The following is a 25,423-nucleotide window of genomic DNA, read 5'->3' as shown; positions in this document are numbered from 1 at the left end:
TTTAATGAGAAATCACACACATTGAAAGTATCTTCACAAGCCATATTTATCTTTTACATTTATCTCTATTTGTTTACATTTATCTCTATTTACCTCTATTTGTTGAGTTACAACAAATATGTTTAAAAAACATATGGTTACAACATCCAAAGAAAAAACTAAGACAGAAATCAAGGGTCAAGAGCCCAACTAAAGCAAACACTGATCTCTAACATGGTTACTTCAAATGAAACAATAAATCAACATCTAAACCTTAGTTAATTCTCAATCAGATCTTCTGTAGACGTCTGACAGAAATAAAGTCAGTTTGGTTATTAATAAGTGGAGCTGGTGATGCTGTTTGTGGGGTTGTTTAATCAGATCTTGAGAGATTTAATGTATTTTATTTCAGTTTATTTTATCTAAGGCTGTGTCTCAAGTCAGTTGTAGTTCTTGTGTTTCTCTTTTCTTCAGTAATTCTGTTTTGTTAACAGCAGCTGTTCATCACTAATTCACAATTATCACACTCAATTAATCACTTAATTATTTAATTGCAATGTATATCTTCTTTCAGTGAACTCAACTGAATTAAGTTCAGAGTACTCATAACTATTAGTTTTAAAACTTAAATGGTTTAAGGCAATCGGTTTCCTCAAACGGTTTGAGTTAACATAACTTGTCAGGTTTTAGTGAGGCTGTGTCGGAAGTCAGTTGGAGTTCCTTTCTCTCTTTTCTTCAGCAATTCTGTTTGTTAACAGCAGGTGTTCATCACTAATGCTCAATTATCACTCAATTAATCACTTAATTACTTAATTGCAATGTATATCTTCTTTCAGTGAACTCAACTGAATTAAGTTCAGAGTACTCACAACTAATAGTTTTAAAACTTAAATGGTTTAAGGCAATCAGTTTCCGAGCATGCGCATTCCAGCTAGCCGGTGTTTTTACAGACATTTTCAACCTCTCCGTCTCTCTGTCTGTGGTTCCCTCGTGCTTCAAAAAATCCACCATTGTGCCCATACCAAAGAAAAATAAAATCACATGCTTGAATGACTGGAGGCCTGTTGCTCTCACACCCATCTTCAGTAAGTGTTTTGAGAGACTCGTCAGAGACTACATCTGCTCTGTGCTGCCTGCCTCACTGGATCCGCTACAATTTGCATATCGTAGCAACCGTTCTACAGACGATGCTATTGCTTTCACTCTACACACTGCTCTCTCCCCCACCTGGAAAATAAGAACACCTATGTGAGAATGCTGTTTTTGGACTACAGCTCAGCATTTAACACCATAGTGCCTGCCACACTTGTTGCGAAGCTCCAGACTCTGGGACTAAACAGATCTCTGTGCAGCTGGATCCTGGACTTCCTAACAGGCAGAAGCCAGGTGGTCAGAATGGGCAACAACACTTCATCCCCGCTGACCCTCAACACTGGTGCTCCTCAGGGCTGTGTCCTCAGCCCTCTCCTGTACTCCCTGTACACACACATGACTGTACAGCCACACACAGCTCCAACGTCATCATCAAATTCGCTGATGACACAACGGTGATAGGCCTGATCACCGACAACGATGAGACGGCCTACAGAGAGGAGGTGAGCACCCTGACTAAATGGTGTCAGGACAACCACCTCTCACTCAACATCGACAAGACCAAGGAGCTGGTGGTGGATTTCAGGAGACAGAGCAGAGAACACATCCCCATCACCATCGACAAGACACCTGTGGAGCGGGTAAGCAGCTTCAAGTTCCTCGGTGTTAACATCAGTGAGGATCTCACCTGTTCTTCACACACACTGATGCAGTGCTGAAGAAGGCACCTCAACGCCTCTTCTTCCTGAGACGGCTGAGGAAGTTTGGAATGAGCCCCAGCATCCTCAGATCGTTCTACACCTGCACTATAGAGAGCATCCTGACGGGCTGCATCACTGCCTGGTTTGGAAACAGCACTGCTGGCAACCACAAAGCTCTGAAAATGGTCGTGCGAACTGCCAGCCACATTGTTGGAGTTGAGCTTCCCTCCCTCCATGGCACATCTACACCAGGCGGTGTATAAGGAAATCCCAGAGGATCATCAGTGACTCCAGCCATCCTTCCCACAGACTGCTCTCTCTGCTGCCCTCAGGAAGACGTCTCCGCAGCATCCGATCCCGCACTAGCCGACTGAGGGATAGCTTTTTCCCTCAGGCTATCCGACTTATGAACAGTCTGAACTAATACACCCTACAGCATACTCTACAATATGGTATGCCACACACTGCACTTTAACTTTGACAGTTCAACACCGAACTATTTAACACAATAATCTACCTGCTACCACTGGATTCCATCCAATGCACATCCATAACATTTCTGTATCCAGCCCACGTACACTTAGCATATTTTCATGCGTATATATGTCTACATAATGCAGAATGTGTACATTCCTGTGTATAGTGTATAATGTGTAGTGCTAACTGTATGTATGTACATATTGCGTAAAATGTGTAGTGCTAACTGTAAGTATGTCCAATAGTACACTGTGTGTACTGACTATATGTATGTGCATATTGCATATTTTCACCTGTTGAAGTCTGTATGGTTATATGTTAACTGTTTCTGCAATTTCTGGTGCACGCTCCCAAGAATTTCACTCACCAAGGCACATGTGCTGTGGTGATGTGACAATAAAGTGACTTGACTTGACTTGACTTGACAAACGGTTTGAGTAAACCTAACTTGTCAGGTTTTTTAAGGATATCTGTTTACTCAAACGGTTTGAGTTAAGTTACTTGTCGGGTTTTACAGTGTGTATATATATATATATTATATATATATATATATATATATATAGATATATATATATATATATATAACATTCACTCATAACTGACACTCATAAACAACACATCACATCTTCTATTTATCTTGTTCTTGATAGACACTTTGCTTTGGTAAAAAAATGCATGTTCAAAAGTTGGTCATAATTGTTGATTATGATAAACAAGGCCACAAATGGGGGGACTGATATTATTTGTGTTAAAGTTCATTAAATGATAATAATGATGTAATAGCAATGTAATAAATGTAATAATATTTATGAATATTGATAGGCCCAGACTTTCAAAAAATTAACAAAAACCATCCCCTTGAAATTAAAAGCTCCCATAATAACTGAGTCAGTGTGGAAGGATGTGTGGCTTATCCCGCATGCACACCTCTCTGAGGAATGCTGACAAACAGGAGCCACATTACTCCCCTTTAATTCCTTTCATCTCCCCCTCTATGATCCTGCTAGCCCTTCATCCTTTGCAACAACTACTAACTATTAATAAGCCGCAAATTAGGAATTTACTGAGGCAAAAGTCATAGTTACTGTAACAGACACTCGATAGTGAGAATTGGTCCCAAAAACTATAGTGTGACACAATTTTGGTCTGTAAAGTAGTGAAAAAGAAACAATTTATGTTGGAGAGAGATCACAATGCAAAAATCAAACCTCCTTTACTTTCTCTTACACTTCCTCTGCTCTCTCACCCACAGTCAAATAGTCTGTGAATGGAATGAAAATAAAGGAAGAAACAAGTGCAGGGGGAGGCTGGTGAGACAAGGAATGAAACAGGTTATTGGCGTTTGTAATGCAGTGTGAAAATAATTCTTCCCTCCTGTCATAGATAATCTCCGCCCCTTCACTCAATAGTCCCTCCCGCTCATGCTTACAGGCTCATTTCAGATATCTGGGTCACTCCCAGTCCTCCACTCCTTATATTTCCCTCAAACAAACCAAATAGACAGAACTCTGCTGAAGCACTCTCCGTCTCATCTTCTCCCTCCCTCCCTCCCTCTCTGCTACAGGTGTGAGGAGACCTACACCAGCCATTCACATGCCTGTCCCTCCTGCTGTGTCCAGATAGCTTTGATAATATCACATAATACTGACCTGACATCATCTAGAGCATTACGCACATGTGCACTTACACACCAACTTCTGTTGTGTCCTAAGACTCGTGGGCCCAGTCATCATCACCTGAATAGACACTGTAAGTTTTCATGAAGTGACACTCAAGGAAAGGAAGGATGAATTTTGACGAAGTCCTGGACCGGATTGGAGGGTTTGGACGCTTCCAGAAGACGCTTTATGTATGGATCTGCATGCCACAGATCTTCTTGGCCTTCCACATGTTGGTGTCTGTCTTCACTGGGGCTGTACCCCCTCACCTGTGCAGATCCGCTTGGCCAGCAGGCGACAATGGTGGCCCAAGGTTGGGCTTTAACTTCAGCATTGCTCCTGGGGAGTCCTGCACATCCCTTCAGGATGGCCCTCTGTCCCATCTTAATCACAGTCTACCAATTACTGAGCACTCATCCACCTCAAACGGCTGCACAGGAGGATGGGAATTCAGCAAGGAAGTCTTTCTCAGCACTGTTGTCACAGAGGTGAGTGCTAATCTCAAAATATTGCAGTTGTATGACAGGATGTGGTAGTTTTGTGATGTAACAAGTCAGAGCGTGATTCTTTCTTAACATGTATTTCCGGTGCTATCAGAGTCAGTCATGTATTGTGGTTTAGATGTTTTGGGTGCTGACTGCATTGAGAATTTCTGACCTCCCGTAGTGAAGGCATCTCAGACGGCTTCATTAAAGAGGTATAGCTCAAAGGGCTGCAGGACGGACCCATGGAACTGCATTTCTTTTGCAACATGTGACCAGAGAGATGGGTTGCTCACAGCAGGACATCCAGGCAGAACCTGTTTTGATTTTTAAATGCTGGATCTTTGCCCAGCTTCACATCGGGGGTTGACTATCTGACACTGCTCTCTGTTGTCCAGCTGCTGGACTGAGGTGGAAGAAAGTGTGGTAGGATAGAGCTTTTGAAACAAACTACATCCTACCATAGTTATTTTTGTGGTGAAGAGAGATGAGAGTTAATTCCAAAATGTGATACTAAAATGATTATGTACAATCATTCAGAAAAACGGGTTGTCACTATGGCAGTACTTTTAAAGGGAAGTTTTTATACCTTATTTACCCTTAAATAGTAGTACGTTAAGGGTACATATACAGCACTTTAGGGGTAGGTAAGGTACAACGATGTCCCTTTAAAAAATGTACTGCAACAATTTTTGCACTTTTTTTCTGACAGCAGGCTCCTTAAATCCCTGCTGAAAATTTCAGCTAAAGCCAGTTTCCAGTAATAGCTAATTTATATATGGTAAAAACTCTGCATGACAGTGGCCCTCCAGCAACAAGTTAGGACACTCCTGGTCTAGATGGATGATCGGCAAGCTACTGTACCAACTGGTGTGCTGTTTTTGGAGATATAGGCCATCTTGACCAAGCTGGTTAGGACTGATAAACTGCCTTGGACTGACAACAACCAGCCATAATGTTCCACAAACCACCTTGAATGACCTGATTATGATGTATAACACTGATTTATATTATTTTTACTTTGTGATCTTATTTTACAGTGGGATCTTGTGTGTGAAAATGCCACTTTGAACAACATTGGATCTTCTATCTATATGTTTGGGCTGCTGGTTGGAGCTGTTCTGTTTGGTGCCCTTGCTGATAAGTAAGTAGAAGAATCTCAAGGTAACTTTAAATGCATACAGTCTCTCGCACACATCCAAAACCTTTTCCACTCTAGTGGAAAAACTGGAATCTGAAATTTTAAGGACTGATATTAGGTTAGAAACCATTCTGATAAGATGATTTGTGAACTGTGCGTGCCTGGACAAGAGCTTAAATGCCAGGAAGTTTTGGATATTTTACATCAACAGGTCTCGGAAAAAACTCTGAACACACCTGTTCAGCAAGCTGACAAATGTGACTCTGTCTATGAGAATTTAGTTCATGCTCTTTCATACTTTTGAGAGAGCTGGGAAGGCTTCTATTCTTCTTCTGTTTAAGTTATCCTGGCTTTATTTACTGATATTTATAGGGAGAAGTGGTGATTTGACTAGTACTGTCCTGTGCTATAGCCAAATCAGAAGGTTTCTGCAGTATTGGAAATGTAGTAGTTTTAGAGAGCGGATCTAATAAGCAGCACATGTTCACTTTTCAGAGTTGAACAGACAATAGCAGCACTTTGGTATGAAAAAAAATAACTGCTGAATGAACTAAAGGGAAAATGTGGAATGGAATGCTCTAAAATACTGGTAAGACTTCAGATGTTTACATGAGACTGTGCACATCTACTGTATGTGGTTCTCAACAGGCCTAGCTTCAGGACCCAGATTATACATTGGATCCAATATAGTAATTAAATTGTTTATTGCTTAAAATTTACATTTAATGGTTTTGGGCTCTTGGCAGCCAACAGTTCACCACACAAACAGTATTGTGGTTGGCACAAATCATGTTTAACCTCAATGCAAGTAAACATATTTTAATATAGTCTGGGTCATATGATTTTATGTCAAAATCTTACAAGTACTCCTTGTTACAGACTGTAGCACAAGGCACATTTGTGCATGTGCACATTAACAACATCCAGTCTGCCATGAATATCCTCTACATCAGTATGTTGCAGTCTACATCGAGCCCCCTCTCAAATATTGGGGAGTTTGATTGGATGCATGGCCTTTAAAGATGATAAGATTTAAGATGTTATCGTTTTTTATTTTTACATGTGGCAGGCTATTTTACTTAAAGAAACATTGCATCCAGGAGCTATTCATTAGATCAGTCCAGTCATTACCTGGGAATCAAACTCAGGACTTTTTTCTTACTACAGTAGCACCATTGTCAGCAACCACTTTAGAACTGACCAGACCAGTAAAACTCTTCTGAAAAAGAAGTACACTTTAGCTTATTTTTAAAAAGAGTACTTTTTATGGAAATAATAAAAAAGAAAAAAATACAACCTGTTCTCATAAAAAATACGTACCTCTGTGCACTTTTTGTGCAACACCATTTTTACATACCTTACTGCATGTTTCGCCACAATTTCAAAGAGAAATGTCCACCGAGTGGCGCTAAAACACAGGTTCAATACGTGAACCCTGGCATGTTTTTATTACGCTGATATAGGTACATATTGCTGTAGGTACGTATTGCGGTTGTTCAGAATTCAAATATACGGGGACTGTTGCTAAAAGTTAATGCTCTATCGTGTTGAAAATAATATACCCTACACCAAATCCAACCCTAAACCTCCCTGATATAACAAACAAAAAAAAAACATAAAAAAAAACACATATGCAAACACAACAATTCAACTTCAACTTCCTTTTATGCAAATTTTAACTGTTTTGTCAAACCACGGTTACATGGGATTCAAACCAGAGGTCCTTGCCTCTCAAGTACGTCTCCGTACTCCGTGAGCTACCTAACAAACCTTCTGGCTATGAAAACCCATAGATATGAAGCTGGATATGTGCAATGCTAATGTTCAAAAGCATCAGTTTTCAAATCTCCCAGCATGTTAATATCGTTTTGAAGTCATAACATGATATTCTTCAAGTAAGTGTGCGAAAAGAAATAATAGGTGTCTGAGTGTTCATTACTTTTGGAAACTGCAGTGATATGTACTTATTGGTACGTATTTCGTGTCTTGCTAAAAAGTGCACTCAGGTACGTTTATCCAATGAGACCAGGTAGAAAAACTACAGTGTAGCAATTAGTTAAGAGTGTTCTTTTTTACCTACTTAAGTAGGACTTAAGTATACATTTTTATATATAATTTCATAATTATATTGTCTCTAAAATAATTTAACATCATCATTCCACTGAAACTTGAATGCCATGTAGTGAAATATATCTTTAGTTACACATTTGTTAAGATCAGTCAAGATGCATTTTTTATAGATCTGCTACACACACACACACACACACACATATATATATATTATTTTTAAGATCTGAAGTACACTACAAGTGCACAATCAATAATTGTTTTTCACAAGAGTAGACCCATGCAAACCTCTTTTTTTAGATAACAAATTACTAACTGAGCTTAATCACACAGTAGTGTATCTCTGAAATGACCTACGGTTTGATGCTGTTTCAGGTATGGCCGCAGAATGATCATATTGATTGGTTTAGCAGTACAGGCCATCTTTGGAGTGGGGGTCGCTTTCTCCCCAAATTTCTACATATATGTTCTGCTTCGCTTCGTGGTGGGCATGACGATTTCGGCAGTGATCATGAATGCATTTGTGTTGGGTAAGTAAGACATCCACTAAGGTTTCCAGAATCTTATTATGATTTGTCAAGCTTTCAGGAACTAAAGAAAATAGTCTTGTCAAAAAGAAATTGTATCGAACATTTTAGTAGTAAGAGAATTTTCTTAATAATAAGAAGAATATATATTCTTTCAAAGTGTACTGTGGTTAGAGAGAGAGTCAACAAAGTCTGTGATAATGTTAATTCTGAGACTAGGCCTAATACAGTGTCTAATGGCGCTGAGAATTTTCTGGTTTATCGTCTAATGTGTGCATTTTGTCTTTTCATTCTGCAGGCACAGAGTGGACGGGCCCCAAAAAGCGCATGTTGGCAGGTGTCATCACAGACTACTTCTTTGGTTTTGGCTACATTCTGCTTGCAGGGCTGGCCTACCTCATCCGAGACTGGCGTAAGTTGCAGTTGGCCATATCTGCCCCAGGTTTCCTCTTCCTGTTCTACATCTGGTGAGTTGCACGTGAACTGAAAACACAAAAAGACCAAAATATAGCTTGTGACTTAAGTGTCCAAAATGGTCCATGTACTTTTAAGGCCACCATAGCCTATATTCTTGCCTGTAATCTTGTTATGTATGTTTTTGTTTGTGCGTTCTCAGGGTGCTCCCTAAGTCTGCTCGTTGGTTAATGGCCAATAAGAAGCATGAAGAGGCACTGGATCTGATTCGTAAGGCAGCACTTATTAATGGCAAACCTCTGGTAGATGATGACATTGAGCTCTGTCAGGTATGGCATACTCTTAGCCTCACATAGTCAGACTTTCAAATATAAGCATAAAATCTGGTCCTTATTCCAGCCAAGAACTGCGTAGATAGGTAGAGACCATTTTACTAGCATGTAAAGTGAACAAACCAACATTTGTATAAATCTTGTTTTCAAAGAGGAATTATAGCATCTGTCACTTCACTCCTCCTGGGCTTCAGGCACTGCCCACTGACAAAGACACATAGGGTTAGATTTATCTGTGAAACCCAGCTAAAAAAAATTTAATTAAAGGGACAGTTCAACCAAAAATGTATTATCCCATATGACAGTCTTTCTTCTGTGGAGCACAAAAGAACAATAATGCACTGATTGCTCTTTTCCATGCAAAAAAAAAAAAACCTTGAGTTTCAAAAACAACTCAAAAGAATCATATATACCTGAGATTTACAAACAAACCTTGGAGCCTCCCCAGCACTGTACAGTTTGGATCACCCTTATTTAACACGGATTAATTAACTAAAAATCATAATAAAAAAAAAAACAATTATAATAGTTTTTATCAAAAAATTGCAACCAAAACTGATCATCAAAAAAAAAACAATCAAAATATCTTTTATCCATCATTGTGTATCTGAGTGAAACAGATTATTGAAAAGGTTATTACAAAGTGCTGCTATACTGTATGTCTTCAAAGCTTTACATGGCTTAGCACCAGAGTATTTTTCTGATTTAATCTCTGCGTCTCTGCATTTAAATGATCAAGTTAATCCTTGTGGTTCCTCGATCTCGCTTAAAATGTAAAGGTGACCGGCCTTTTTCTGTTGCAGCTCCAAGGCTTTGGAATTTCAGATTGCGCTGAAAACTCATTTCTTTTTAGCTTTTGAAAATGCTTTGTAAGTTGTTGTTTGTTGTGTGGTACTGTGTGGACTTATTAGTTTATGTCTGTTTTTATTCTATTACTTATTCTTCATGTACAGCACTTTGGTTCCGCATTGTGGTGTTGCAAGAGTTGTCCAGTCCAGAAGTTAGGATAGAGGTGATGGATGCCGAATCTACCACCAACCTTAACCTTTGATGCCACTTTGTTTATTCTTGAAGTGAACTTTTGCCTGTTTGATTATTAGATTCACTGAACTGAAAAAAAAACTGAACTCATTTTTCCAGTAGGGCTATGCAGTTGTATTTGCATTTTTTCTGGGATGTAACTGAGTTACAGCTCTCTTCAGAAATAAATGTTCAAATTATTCTCAATCTCCAACTTGTACAAATAATACTTGAAATGTGTTTCTCTTGTTTTACAGAGCTCTAAAATCTCAGAGAACCTGCAAGACCTGAGGAAGTACACTGTCATCGATTTGGTCCGAACACCCAGAATGAGGAGACAGTCTCTCATTCTCTTCTACTTGTGGTAAAAATGCAGTTAACATACAAATAACCCAACTTGAAAGCAAAATGAACAATATAACAGTTGGACTTTATGAACCATTGTTCAAAATTCTTGACTGAAAAATCCTCCAATTTTGATGAATTTGTTGTTACATTAATGAGAAAAGGAGTGATGTGTAAGGAGCGAAAAGGAAAGCTATCAATAAAACCATCTATAACATATTGTCTTCACTAGACATGAAAAACGTTATGTAACTCTGAAGACTTTTTTGGTTTAGTTTAGTTTAGTTTAGTTTAGTTTAGTTTAGTTTAGTTTAGTTTAGTTTAGTTTAGTTTAGTTTTCTCAGAGGTAAAAGGTCCAGTTACATGACTACTTCTAAATAAATAAATTACAAATTACAGTAGAGCAACCATCATATCAAAACACTATATTCATTTTTGTTCACAAAAGCTGTAGAAGAAATTGTTGGGCTTTTTGAGGGTGGACTTCTGGTTATAATCCATTTCAGTTATATTTTCCAGAATCTATTGCTGTGGCTCTCATTTCCCTTAAGTTTTGCATGTTTCCTTTTTATGTTTCACAATACCTTTTGCTATAGTTCTGAGGTTATAATTCGTCATGTTATAATTTTTTTAACTTATAGAGTTCTAAGCTTCACAAGTCAAGTCACCTTTATTTATATAGTGCTTTATACAATACAGATTGTGTCAAAGCAACTTTACAGTGTTAAATAGGAAAAGAGTTTGTCAATAATTCAAGAGGACAATAACAAACAGTCAATTTTTCAGTTAAAGTCAGTTCATAGATGATTCAGTGATGTCATCATCCAGTTCAGCTCTCTTCCAATAGTGTCTGTGCAATTACTCAAGCATCCCCAACTAAGCAAGTCAAAGGCGACAGTGGCAAGGAACCAAAACTCCATCGGTAACACAAATGGGGCAAAAAGCTTGGAAGAAACCAGGCTCAGTCGGACTTGTCTGGTTCCTGTTGTCTTGTCCCAAAGGCCATCTAGTTGACGAGGTTTTCACAGAGGATCTCTCTTTGGGGTGCATCTAGTTGACATGGTCCCTGCTGACATTCAGGGCTGTAGAGGTCATCACTTGGAAACGGACTGGATCTGAGTGGCTACGGTGACCTCGGAATAAGAATGAAACACACTAATATTAGTCTGCCATTAGATGCCATTCTTCTTAAAAGTACATCAGGTGTTATGGGAAGTGTTCCCGGTTCCAGTTGAACTAATTAATGCAGCCTAACAATCCTTGTGTGTGTCTGCCTCCCAAACAACGCTAGGTAGATTGTTCCAGAGTTTGGGCACTAAATAGTAAAAGGATCTGCCACCCACAATTGATTTTGATATTCTAGGTATTATCAAATGGCCAGAGTTTTGAGAGCACAGCGGACATGAAGGACTATTATGCTAAATGAGCTTGCTCAAGTACTGAGGACCTAAACCATTAAAATCTAAAAAAGTCAGACTGAGAGTTTCAGAGTCATCCCTTCATAAAGTTCATAAATCGCAAATTCATAACATCATTTGCAGGTCTAGTGAAGACAAGATGTTATTGATAGCTCTCTTAATCGCTTACTTTTCACTCCTTAAACATCACTCCTTTTCAACCATTCAATGCAATGATTTTTTAAGATTTTAAAATGAATACGATGTTAACAGGAAGCCAGTGCAGAGTTGACAGAACCTGGCTATTATGTTCGTATTTCCTGGTTCTAGTAAGAACAGCTGCTGCATTTTAGACCAGCTGGAGTTTGTTTATTAAGCGCGCAGAGCAACCACCCAATAAAGTATTACAATTATCTAAGCATGAGGTCATGGAAGCATGAATTAACATTTCTACATTTGACATTGAGAGCATAGGTTGTAATTTAGATATATTTTTGAAGCGATACTCCATCTCAAAATGAAAATTTTGTCATTAATCACTTACCCCTACGTCGTTCCAAACCTGTAAAAACTTTGTCCGTCTTCGGAACACAATTTAAGATATTTTGGATGAAAACGGAGGCTTGAGACTGTCCTATAGACTGCCAAATAAATAACAGTGTCAAGGTCCAGGAAAGTATGAAAAGCATCGTCAGAATACTCCATCTGTCATCAGTGATTCAACCGGAACATTATGAAGCGATGAGAACATTTTTTGTACATGAAGAAAACAAAAATAACGACTTTATTCAACAATTCCTCTCCTCTGTGTCTCTCCAAATCAGCATAGTGCCATTTTGACAAATCTGAGCATACGCAAGCGGCTTACGCTCTTCTGTATCAGCCGCCCCACAAGGATACGTTTTTTACATGAATTTACGCTTTGGTTTGAAAGCAAACAGCACACCGACGTAGCGTGGCTGACACAGAAGAGCATACGCCATCTGCGTACTGCTTAGAATTGTCAAAATGGCGCTACACTGATTTGTAGAGACACAGAGGAGAGGAATTGTTGAATACAGTCGTTAATTCTGACAACTCTTTTTATAAAAAGTATTCTCGTCACTTCATAACATTACGGTTAAACTACTGATGGCAGATGGACTATTCTGACAATGCTTTTCATACTTTCCTGGACCTTGACAGTGTTATTTATTTGGCAGTCTATGGGACAGTCTCAAGCCTCCTGATTTTCATCCAAAATATCTTAAATTGTGTTCCGCAGAGGAACGAAGCTTTTACAGGTTTGGAACGACATGGGGGTAAGTGATTAATGACAAAATGTTCATTTTGGGATGGAGTTACCCTTTAAGATGGAAAAATGTGGTTTTACAAATGCTTTCATTTTACCAATGAGGTCTTTGGTCCAATAATTAACATTTACATTTACATTTACAGTTAGTTATTTAGCAGATGCTTTTATCCAAAGTGACTTAAAAATAAGGACAATGGAAGCAATCAAAATCAACAAAAGAGCAATGATATATAAGTGCTATAACAAGTCTCAGTTAGCTTAAACACAGTACACATAGTAGAATAGAAGAGTAGAAAAGTAAAGAATAGAGCAAGCTAGTGTTAGAGGTCTTTTTTTTTTTTGCTTTTGTTAATTGTATAATAAATTAAAAGAAAACAGATAGAATACAAAAAGATTAGAAAGCTAGTTAGATTAACACATCTTTTTTTTTTTTGGTTAGGTTTTTTTTTTTTGTTTTTTTTTCAGAATTTAGCAGTAGGGAATTACCAGTCATCCAGTTTTTTTTTTTTTTTTTTTATCAACTATTCATTCTGTTAGTTTTGAAAATGTTTCATTTGGCAGCTAAGAAATATAGAGTATCATCAGCATAACAGTAAAAGCTAACACCATGTTTTTTGATGATATCTCCCAAGGATAACATGTAAAGTGCGAAAAGCAGCTGTCCTAGTACTGAGCCTTGTGGTACTCCATACTGTACTTATGATCGATATGATACATCTTCATTCACTGTTATGTATTGATGACCATCAGAGAAGTAAGATTTGAACCATGCCAATATTATTTCACTAATGCCAACATAATTTTGTAGTTTACTGAAAAGAATGATGTGGTTGATAGTGTCAAATGCAGCACTAAGATCCAGTAGCACTAATAAAGAAATACAACCACAACCGGATGAAAAGAACAGGTCATTTGTAACTCTAATGAAACCAGGCTCAGTCGGGGGGCCAGTTCTCATCTGGCCAGACAAAACCATATTGTGCAGAGGACTCAACTGGTTCCTGTGGTCTTTTCCCGGTGGGCGTCTGAGACATCTGTTTCTGGGGCTCATCTAGTTGTCCTGGGGCCAGATTCACAAAACATTCTTAAGAAGAAATTTCTTCTTAACTGTCGTTTTCTTCTTATTTTTTAACTCTAGAAAAAAGTTAAGAATATTTTGTATTTCCAAAAATCCATCTTAAGAATATTCTTATCTTTTTTCTTAAGATTTTTCTTAAGACAAAACCTAAGAATAATTCAAATTCTTTAAAAGAATCTTCTTAAAAATCATTGTAAGTAACTTCTTAAATTAAGGACAGCCCCGGACTGGTCTTAAATCCCAAACAGTAAGAATTATTTAATTAATTCATTGGGTTATTTCAAATTCATTGTTATATTCAAGCATTACAACAACAGCTACATATAATACATAGTAGGACTAGGGATGTGCACAAGTTTTCTGAAGTGATCGATGACTGTTAATGTAAACACGATCGGTCATTATGATTAGCCTATGCATGATGCTGCTTTTTGCTGACTTCAAAACTCAGTAGCAACTCTAAAACGAGTCAAATAGGAAGCTTTAATTGAACGCTTTTAATTTTATCTTATAAATACGGCATAATCTTTGGGAGTATTCACCGCATATGAACGCGCAGGACGCATTTGCTGTAGAAGCGCGGGCGCACATACTGGAAGCGTTCACTCAGAACACAGCCCAAAAATTAATGAAACATATCGCTGCAGTTTGAGACAGGCTATTTTTAAAGTAACTTTTCAAAAACACCCTGCATTAAAAACGTGAAGCTGAGCGGCAGTCAAAATAGTGTGCGTGCTTATTATGATTATTAGGGTAATGTTTTTATAAAGTCTATGGGTGATCTGCAGGAAGCGCAAAAAGACAATAGTGTGATTTTATCAGTGCGTCATGTATTCATTCAGATAACAGCTGTTGCTTTCTTATTAAGAAAAAAATTAAGATGTTCTTAAGAATATATTTGAGAACTTATTAAGAATTTTTCAAGAATTGCACTTAAGAACATTATTATGAACGTCGTGGAATTTATCTTAAGAAATTTCTTAATTTATTTCTTAAGAAGATTTTCGTGAATCCGGCCCCTGGTCTCCGCTGACTTTCAAGGCTGTAGAGGTCCTTTTTAGGTGCTGATCCACCATCTGATCTGGATACAGACTGGATCCGGGTGATTGCAGTGACCATCTGATCTGGATACAGACTGGATCTGGTGGCTACAGTGACCTCGGAATAAGAGAGAAACAGACTAATATTAGTATAGATGCCTTTCTTCTAACGATGTAGCAAGTACATCGGGTGTTATAGGAAGTGTTCCCGGTTCCAGTTGACCTAATTATTGCAGTTTAAAAATCCTTTAATGGATTTGAATATTAGAAATGTGTTAGTGTGTTATGTGTAAGCCAGGTTAAAGAGATGGGTCTTTAATCTAGATTTAAACTGACAACTGACAGAGTGTGTCTACCTCCCAAACTATGTTAGGTAGGTTATTCCAGAGTTTGGGTGCTAAATAGGAAAAGGATCTGCCGCCCGCAGTTGATTTTGATATTCTTGGTCAGTGGCTCTCGACAACATTCCTGGAGGACCCCCATCACTGCACATTTTGCATGTCTCCTTAATCAAACACACCTGATTCAGGTCACCTGCTCATTAGTAGAGATTCACAGACTTGAAATGGGTGTGTCAGACAAAGGAGACATGCAAAATGTGCAGTGTTGGGGTCCTCCAGGAATGTTGTTGAGAACCACTGTTCTAGGTATTATCAAATTGCCAGAGTTTTGAGAACACAGCGGACGTGGAGGACTATAATGTAATAGGAGCTCGTTCAAATACTGAGGTGCTAAACCATTCCTAGTAATTAGCAAGATTTTAAAATCTATACGATATTTAATAGGTAGCCAGAGCCTTGTTGACAGAACCGGGCTAATATGGTCATACTTCTTGGTTCTAGTAAGTACTCTAGCTGCTGCATTTTGGACCAGCTGGAGTTTGTTTATTAAGCGTGCAGAACAACCACCCAATAAAGCATTACAATAATTTAACCTTGATGTCATAAACACATGGATTAACATTTCTGCATTTGACATTGAGAGCATAGTCGTAATATAGATATATTTTTGAGATGGAAAAATGCAGTTTTACAAATGCTAGAAATATGGCTTTCTAAGGAAAGATTGCTATCAAATAACATACCTAGGTTCCTAACTGATGACGACGAATTGACAGAGCAGCCATCAAGTCTTAGACAGTGTTCTAGGTTATTACATGCAGAGTTTTTAGGTCTTGTAATTAACACCTCTGTTTTTGTTGTTGTTGTTGTTTTCAGAATTTAGCAGTAAGAAATTACTTGTCATCCAGTTTTTTATATAGACTATGCATTCCGTTCATTTTTCAAATTGGTATGTTTTGCTGGGTCGTGAAGAAATATAGAGCTGAATATCATCTGCATAACAGTGAAAGCTAACACCGTGTTTCCTGATGATATCTCCCAAGGGTAACATGTAAAGCGTGAAGAGTAACAGCCCTAGTACTGAGCCTTGAGGTACTCCATACTGCACTTGTGATCGATATGATACCTCTTCATTTGGTATGATAACTCAGATACCATTTCTCTTTGAGAAGGAACATAGCCGAGAGGATATTGCCTTTTCTAGTATTTTTGACAGAAAAGGGAGATTTGAGATCGGTGTGTAATTAAGTAAGTGGAGAATCTATGACTTCTGGAAGCACCATTTTTAGTAGCTTAGATCGAATAGGGTCTAACATAGATGTTGTTGGTTTTGATGATTTGACAAGTTTATACAATTCTTCCTGTCCTATAGCAGAGAATGAGTGGAATTATTCCTCAGGGGATCTATAGAGTGTATTATTCAATACTGTGGCTGAAGGCTGCTTGGTTAGAATTGTATTTCTAATAGTACCGATCTTGGAAGTAAAGAAGTTCATAAAGTCATTACTGCTGTTCTGTCGGGAAATGTCTGTGCCTGTTGATGTTTTATCTTTCATTAATTTAGCCACTGTGTTGAATAAATAAAGAAATCATCACTCTGCTACAGAATTTCAACGCCATTACCATCAATTCCATGTGACAGTATTAAATCTAAAGTATGATTATGACAATGAGAAGGTCCTGACATGTGTTGTCTGACCCAAATAGAATTCAGAATGTCTATAAATGCTTGTTTTGGTCAACGAAAATGAAGAGACATTTTAGCATAGTTTTTATTTTGTAAACCACATTTAGTCTCGTTTTTATTCGTCAACAATATTGCATTATACATTTAAATATAGTCATCGTCACATGACCAGCATTTACGTTGCATCTCGTCTCGTTTTCATCACATGATAAAGGTTCGTTGATGACGATATTTAGTCATAATTTTCGTTGACAAAAACAACACTACACCATTACTTCAAATGAATTATACTTGAAACCAGAGCTCTGACAAATACTTAATATATTACTGTAAACTGTGTAAATATTACACAAAAATGACATTTGACTTTTTTTGTTACAGGTTTGTGAATGTCCTGGTGTACTATGGGCTGTCACTCAATATTTCAGACTTTGGAATGAATATCTACCTGACACAGATGATCTTTGGCTTGGTAGAGATGCCAGCACGTACCATTACTCTCTTCACCCTAAACCGCTCACGCAGGATATCCCAGTTAGCATTCTTGGCAGTAGGCGGCCTGGCCTGTCTTCTTACCATATTCATTCCAGATGGTAGGTGAAAAACCCCAAATTTTATTTAACTAGAGTAGGTAGAGTAGCAGAGTAGATTAGGGCAGCTGATTATAATCAATCTAATTTTGTGTTAGTTGTTGTTTTTTTTTTTTTTTTTGCATTAATCTTACCAAGTTGGTATTATTCTAAAAAAAATTTAGTTACAGACATTATGCCTTTGATGTTAGTGTTCCCTAGTTTGAGATCAGCAAGTTTTAGAGAACAATGCAGAGCTTTTTTTTTTCCAAGCCAAGAATCACCTTTTCCGTAGAAAAAACAGTTACAGATTGGCCACCAGCTTCAGCACACTGTTGGTGGAAAAGTAGAATGAAAGAAGTGCATCAACATGTTCAAAGACTGCAGAATACCCAAGACGTGTCACTCCTATAGTTTTGAATCCAGGAAAAATGCAACGTTCAATATGGCTGCTCTACTGAAGGAAGACCCGCCTTCTGAGTAAAAGAGCCTATCGCTATTTGGTAAAGTCATTGCATCACTGCAGCATTTGTTAGAAGTCCGCGGTTGCTAAACAAGCAGCGTTCTGGAGGACTCTGCAGCATTCACGCTTAGGACTGCACATGCAAATTGGCTGGTCTAGCCTGAATAATAAGCTTTTTTAACGCTATTGGCACATGAGAAACAACATTTATGAGTCAGTTGTTGTCAGATTTCATTGGTGATTTCAAATATGAAATTTAATCATAAGCTTGGCGAACAGTTTTGGAGAATGTGATGTTTTCCCACCCTCTCTCCAGGCAATTGGGAAACAAAACCAGAGACTTGCTCTTTCTTTCATAACAAATCTCATCCATTCAAACTTTCTGTCTTCATAGATCAGTCAATTGTTCGCACTGTACTTGCCATGGTGGGCAAGTTTGGCATCACCGCATCGCTGTCCATTGTGTACATTTACTCAGCAGAAGTCTTCCCAACAGTCATCAGGTAAGCAAGGACAAGGTTTCATTAAGTGTGATAACTTTATACTCAAAAGATGTGTGACTTTATTTCTTCATTTTTATTATTGGATGAAATTTAAGAGAAACACTAGCTTGACTGCAGGTTAGCAGACATACTACACAAGCCTAAACCATTAAAGATCAACAAACCCTCCTAGACTCAATAGGCTGGTTTAATCTGTGTTTTGAGCTTTCTATTTGTGCAGCCGCTCGTGTGCATCATAATAAAACAAGCAGTGCTGCTAAAGGGAAACACACAAGAGATTTCACTAACACATTCAATTTATTCCAAGAGTTTAGTGTTAGTATTCTGCTATGCTAACAATGTGATACCTTTAAAAATACTATTTTGTGTTTACTTAAAAAAAAATACTTGTCTTGACTGTTTCACACAGCTTACATTAGAAACTTACTTATATTGACACATATATTAATGTTGCTAGAGTGAATAACTCACCCATTGTTTGAAAAAAAAAAAGTCTGTTTGGCTTGTTGCAATTTAAGTCATTAGCACAGCACACTAACTGCTCAACAACACAGAATTGAGCAGTTAGATTTCTATTCATTGTAAATTATAATTTTGATGCAAATATGACAACCATTTAAATCAGATTTAATGACAATGAAGCTTGTCATAGTTCTGAATGGACTATTGCTAACAAGTTTGTAATTTATTACAAATGGTCTCATGGGTGGGTCTTGGCCAATGAAAGCTGCCATGAATTCCAGACCTTCAGTCTGAAGGCCTGGCTACGCGAGACTACCTATAGCCTAACCACAAAGTCTATACTTCACCATAATGGTAACCTCAAAAATATAAACATAAACATAAACTCTTTTAAATGTAAAAAATAACTAAACAACAAACTTTAATATGTCTTTCCCTTTACCAAAAACACATTAAACAGCACTTAATTTCAATATTTATTCTCCTGGTCTATCCCTATGCAAAGCATGCTGGGAACTAGAAATCCACTGCCCTGTTTCAGTCAGTGCAACGTAAATAATTCATGTAGGCCCAACTTAACTTCAATGGTTTAAGTTAACATTTTACAAATGTAATTTCATTTAATATAATAAAATTGAGTGCAAAAGACAACTGAATAAAAAACTAAAGATTTATGTTGTTTTAGCTGATTCTATTTAAGTAAACTGAGCAAACAACTAAAATATATATATATTTTATATATATATAGTTTATATATTTTGAGTGTACTGTGGTTCAATTAGTAGTGCTCATCCATAACTACTGCCCCACCACTATCAAATTACAAATGACTGTATAATATGTTGTGAATGGCGTTTAGTTTACTCTATTGCACAGTATTTTCACTTGCAGTGTTAACAGAGAAATGACTTTTTTATCACTACTGTAATTGTGTTGCATCAGGCCTGGTTAGGACACAGTATTACATTACACTTCTCCTTATTCAAACTAGTGTTCAGTTGAGATGTGCGATACAGAAACATTTTTTTATTTTTTTTCTCAGACAAAATGGCATAGGTATGGGTTCGATGTGCGCACGGGCAGGTGGAGTGATTGCGCCCATCATCTACCTCTTGAGAAACATCAGCCGTCATGCCCCCATGGTGGTATTCGGCCTGTGCCCGCTCATAGGTGCTGCCCTCACTATGTTTCTGCCTGAGACGGCCCATAAGCCCCTGCCAGATACTATAGAAGATGTGGAGCGCACCAGTGTGAGGTGAGTAGCTGCAGACCCATGCGCTCTAGGCCAAATACATTAAGGTGTTCACAATTTTTGGGGACCAATTCTCGCCAATTCTCAATAAACTCCTAATTTGCTGCTTAAGGTAGTTGCTAAGTTTAGGTACAGGGTAGGGTTAAGGGGAGTAAAATATGGTCATGTAGAATAAGGCATTATAAATAACCAATATGTGAGTCATCTGCATGCTAATAAGCAACTAGTTAATAGTGAGAATCGATCCCTAATGTGTTTCATTTTTCATTACATTTTTAATGTAGATTGTAATTTTATTGTGAGTAATTTCCAATATTCATTAGATTCAAGAAAAGCTGTATAAAATCTTTGTTCGTTTGAGAACTGATGTGGACATGTGGTATTTATTATGCCCTAATTTTGTGGTATTTATTATGCCCTCCACAGAGAGCTCCACAGATTTTTGCAGACATGGAATGGCCATCATTATTTAATTTGATTACTTACCAATAAAAGTGTATGATTCTTAGCTTCTTTTAACACATTTTACCATGTTCACAAATAATCTATTGTTCAGCAGTTAATGGTTATTTTAATCTAATGATTGTTATAACTAGATAATGAAGTTTGAAGAAAAACTTTAAGCTGGCTTTAAAAAGCCTAGCCAGAAAGTTTGAAGTAGTTTTAAAAGCTTAAATTTGAAGAAAAAAGTTTAAAGCTGGCTTTAAAAAGCGGATTGAGCCAGAAAGTTTGAAGTAACGTTTTAAAAGTAACGGAGTAATTAAAGTTTTTTCAGATGGTTTAGAGTATAGTTACAGTTTGCGTAAGCCGCGTTACATTGAAGAAGTTTTTATAAGTTTTGTAAATCGGCAATACTATCTTTCAGAAAGACCTGCTCCCGCGAGACCCGACGCAACAGAGTGCAGCGCGGGACAAGATGGGCAAGTGCTGGTGCGGGTGGTGATTCACGGGACTCCCACAAAATAGACAGGTAAAACAGTGTCTAAAACAAATAATTGTTATTAATATATTGCATTACTTAGTAAACGCATTGCACTGTGCAAGTTTGATTAACACATTTTGCATTGAGTAATGCGGTGTAATTTGCGTGCTCACGCGTTATAACACACGAATTTCAGATGGTAGATTAGAGTATTAGTGTACAGAGCCGATGGTCTCTATGCAGCGCTCTTTGCTACTGCCATGCGTTGCATGCACACAGCAGCCACTTGCTGAGTTAGAAATAGCAGTGTTTTATAATGCTAATAACCAGAGAGATTGAATTGTAAATCGGATTACAGCACACATGCAATCAATTACTGTCGAGTAACGAAGTAGATTACAGTGGATTAGAGATTTAGATTACATGCTCCCTTATTTGCACATATAATGAGACCTTGTGCGACAGCAAAAAGAGTATATATAGCGCAAAAAATACACCAGAAGAGGGCAAGTAGCTGGTTCAAGTGCAATGGTGGAAAGTGAATACTTAACGGGACTTACCTTGCACTAAATGAATAAAACAAAATCATCTAAATTTCAAAGCATAAAAATAAGTAAATTAGAAAAACAAAACAAATAAAAAACATTAATTAACAGCATATCCCTGCTAGGTCAAATATTAATAAAAAATAAAAAAACAACAAAGTGTATATGACATCATGAAAAACACTAAACAATATAAAAACATAAACCGATTAACACAGGCAATGAATTTCTATCCTGCAAAAGTTTTATTAGAAAAATGAGGAAAAGACACAAACGATGTAGTACACTGCCAGACCAGCATGTGGCACTGAAATTCTGTCAGCAGATGCGGAGAAGACATGGACTATGCGCATAATTTGCGCTGCTAACGAACATGGACAATACATTTATTCATTTGTGTTAATGTTAATTAATAAAAAAAAACAATTGTTCAGTGTTTGTTCATGTTTTTGTTGCTCTTACGTGACGTAGTGTTTGACTAGGGGCGAGACGTGGGCTGATGATGTCAAGAAAATTCATTACATGAAAACGCAAGGCGGGCTGGCATTTTCAAATTTATCCACTTGGGACCCGGTTTAAAAAATATCGGTTATCTCCCCAAAACAGATCCGTGTGGACGAAACACCTATACTATACAAAATGCGATGAATACAGTGAGATGCGTCTCTGTTGGACGGGGCCTTGAAGTGCAAATAGTAAAAATTAAGAAAAATTTTACAAAAACTATATTTAAAGAACATGAAATTCCAGCAACCTGCTATGCAAAGATTTCGCAGCAAATTAATCCGTGGTAGGCAGATCTAACACTGAACAGTGACATTTCCCCGTGTGATTCTTTAAAAACAAATGATGTCAGTACATCCAGGATTAAAGGCTGCGTTCCCCTCCATTTTCTGTTATCTTGTTGCTGGATTTCTTCTGAGTGCGATTCTGACACCCCTCCCCCTCTCATGAAAAACTTGAAGAATCAAACGTAATATAAACGGCAGGTTTATTAGGAAAAAATATAAACGTTCAAAAAGGAAATTTAGGAGAATCAATAATTTGAACAACTAATTACCATTGTCGTAAATAATAGTAATCATGTAATCCATAAAAAAGTAACTGTAGTCTGATTACGAGTATTTTTAAAAGGAGTAAATTACAGTACTTGAGATTTGGAATCTGATTACGTAATCCAGATTACATGTAATCCAATAAAAAAATATCTATTAATAACAAACATTCATTGATATCATTAAATTTCATGAAGAAAAAAGTAACGTAACTAGTAATAGTACGTAACTGTTGTAACTAGCATTACTTTCGAAATAAAGTAATCAGAACAGTAATGTGATTACTTTTAAAAGGAGTAATCAGTAATTTGATTACATTTCAGAGTAACTTGCCCAACAGTGCAGATAAGAAATAGTAAACTAGCATGTTGCTAGCATGATCAGCAAGTAACTAGCATGTCGCTAGCATGTTTCCAGCATGAATAGCATGTCTCTAGCATGTTGCTCGCATTATAAGTAACTAGCATGTTGCTAGCATGATTAGCAAGTTACTAGCATGTCATTAGCATGTTTCTAGCATGTTGGTAACATGTTTGGCAAGGAACTAGCATGTTGCTAGCATGATTAGCAAGTGACTAGCATGTTGCTACCCTGTTGTTAGCATGATTAACAAGTGACTAGCATGTTGATAACAGGATTAGCAAGTGACTAGCATGTTGCTAGCATGACTAGCAAGTCACTAGCATGCCGTTAGCATGATTAGCAAGTCACTAACATGTCATTAACAAGTTTCTAGCATGTTGCTAGCATTATTAGCAAGTGACTAGTATAACTAGCATGTCACTAGCATGTTGCTAGAATGATGAGCATGTTACTAGCATATTGTTGGAACACAAAAGGAGATTTTGGCCATATTATTGTCCAGGGAAATTAAGAAATAACTGAGGCTGTCATTTGTGTTCTTACAAAGAAAGAAGGAACAACATAGAACATGAGTAAATGATCACAGAATTTTTAAGTGAACTGTTGCTTTAATGTTAATAAAGCTCATAACTTCATTTTCTCATAAATTACTTCAAAGCTCCAACCTCTCATAAAACATTAGCATAACGCTAGATAGACAAACACAGTCAAACAGCTATCAGTCACAGCGACTTTAACACTGTGCCACTTCTTTTAACATTTAGGCTAATAAAAGTTCACTTATTTGAACAATTACATTATTAAATGTACTATATTAAATTATATATTGGGAGACTGCTGATTAATCTCTTGTCGTTTAGAGTACTTTATTTGAACACGTTGTGGTTAGTTGTTGAAACTTACAGTAGGGACTCCAAGATGTTGCCAGCACCCCCACAAGAGAGATGTTAAAATTATTATCTCTGCCTGGATTTGGAGTATTTTTATTTTTATTTATTTATTTATTCAATAAGGAAGGCTGGCTAGCACATAAACCACGAATCAAAACAACTAAGCTCTTTGACCGCCTCAAGAAAACCACGTTGTTTTATTAAGAACATATTCAGAGCAGATCAAACCTGTTAAGTTAAACCTGATACACATGAAATGTGGTTAATCTTTGCCCTTCTTTGCCTTGCAGCACTACGGCTGAGAAGTCACAACATGCTTTGTATGAAAAGTGTCCCAAACAGAACCCCGACGTCAACCTCTGAGCAGTGAGCTTACAGCAGACTGTCTCCAAACAACCATTTCTGAAGAAAATACTTTTCATGTCATTTCCAACTTTTCTTTCCAGGAGTACTTAAATGTAAAGTGCACACTCAGAAGAAGAAGAAAAAATGGTATACAGCTAAAATAAAAGCAAAAGTAACAAAAGCTAAAAGGTGTATCTTTTTACTTTATTTACCCATAAATGGTACATAAAATTGTTAACTTAAACGTGCATATTATTACTTTAAAGGTACATATTAGTACCTTTTGAAAAGGTACAGCCCCAGTGACAGATTTGTACCTTTTTTTTCTGAGAGTGTGGTATGGAAAGCAGCAAAATGCAGTGCTAGCATGAAGCCAAGAGATATTGATTATTGATCTTGGATTGGAAGCAGTTTAATCACAATTGTACAATAATATACATTGATATGAGGGCATATTTATGTTGGTTTTATTGTTGTTGGGTTGAGTTGATTAATTTGAAGTTTTAGCATTTTAAGACACCAGTTAATCTTCAGCTGTGTTTTACTCTGCTTGCCAGGTTTGTGAATTTTTGGATGTGTGCGATTATAGGATTTATTTATTTTTTTATTTTTTTATTATGACACTCATTTTGATTTGTTTTGTAAGTGTGCAAGTTAATAGTGCTGGAAATACAGACACACACACACACACACACACACACACACACACGCACACACACACACATTCACTATGCACTGATTTCATCATGTTTTCCTTGGCTCTCTCAAAAAGCCCATTCAGACTACAGGAATACACTGAAATACTCCTCACAAACTCATCAACATAAACATTTTATTAACAATAATTCCTTTTGGAATGCAGTATTAAATTGGTTTTCAGACATAAAAATGTCCAAACATTTCAGTGCATTTCAGTGTTTATGTCAGAATTTAGCTGCTTATGTTCAGTTACTGCTGATAGATGCTATAACTATAATGCCAT

The 25,423-nt window shown here is 37.2% G+C and overlaps 1 protein-coding gene across 1 annotated transcript; it reads left to right on the top strand.

Moving 5' to 3' along the window:
• The first annotated feature begins 3,771 nt into the window (after positions 1-3,771).
• On the top strand, positions 3,772-24,797 carry LOC109053476 (solute carrier family 22 member 6-A-like). Its single transcript, XM_042777374.1, has 10 exons — positions 3,772-4,395; positions 5,430-5,533; positions 7,973-8,127; positions 8,423-8,591; positions 8,741-8,867; positions 10,148-10,254; positions 17,454-17,665; positions 18,499-18,607; positions 20,112-20,324; positions 24,387-24,797. The coding sequence occupies exons 1-10, from the start codon at positions 4,036-4,038 to the stop codon at positions 24,457-24,459; spliced, it is 1,629 nt and encodes a 542-aa protein (XP_042633308.1). The 5' UTR covers positions 3,772-4,035; the 3' UTR covers positions 24,460-24,797.
• The last annotated feature ends 626 nt before the right edge of the window (positions 24,798-25,423 follow it).

This window comes from Cyprinus carpio, chromosome A20 (genome assembly GCF_018340385.1).
Source record: "Cyprinus carpio isolate SPL01 chromosome A20, ASM1834038v1, whole genome shotgun sequence".
NCBI classification, from domain to species: domain Eukaryota; kingdom Metazoa; phylum Chordata; class Actinopteri; order Cypriniformes; family Cyprinidae; genus Cyprinus; species Cyprinus carpio.
This window is presented reverse-complemented; position numbering and strand designations above follow the sequence as displayed.

What these genes read in the sequence shown, in the direction of transcription:
- LOC109053476 (XM_042777374.1), top strand. Translation starts at nt 4,036, where the DNA reads ATGAATTTTGACGAAGTCCTGGACCGGATTGGAGGGTTTGGACGCTTC. An exon ending in CTCATTCTCTTCTACTTGTG is followed by an intron (nt 10,255 to 17,453) that starts GTAAAAATGCAG and finishes TTTTTGTTACAG; the next exon opens with GTTTGTGAATGTCCTGGTGT. An exon ending in GTGGAGCGCACCAGTGTGAG is followed by an intron (nt 20,325 to 24,386) that starts GTGAGTAGCTGC and finishes TTTGCCTTGCAG; the next exon opens with CACTACGGCTGAGAAGTCAC.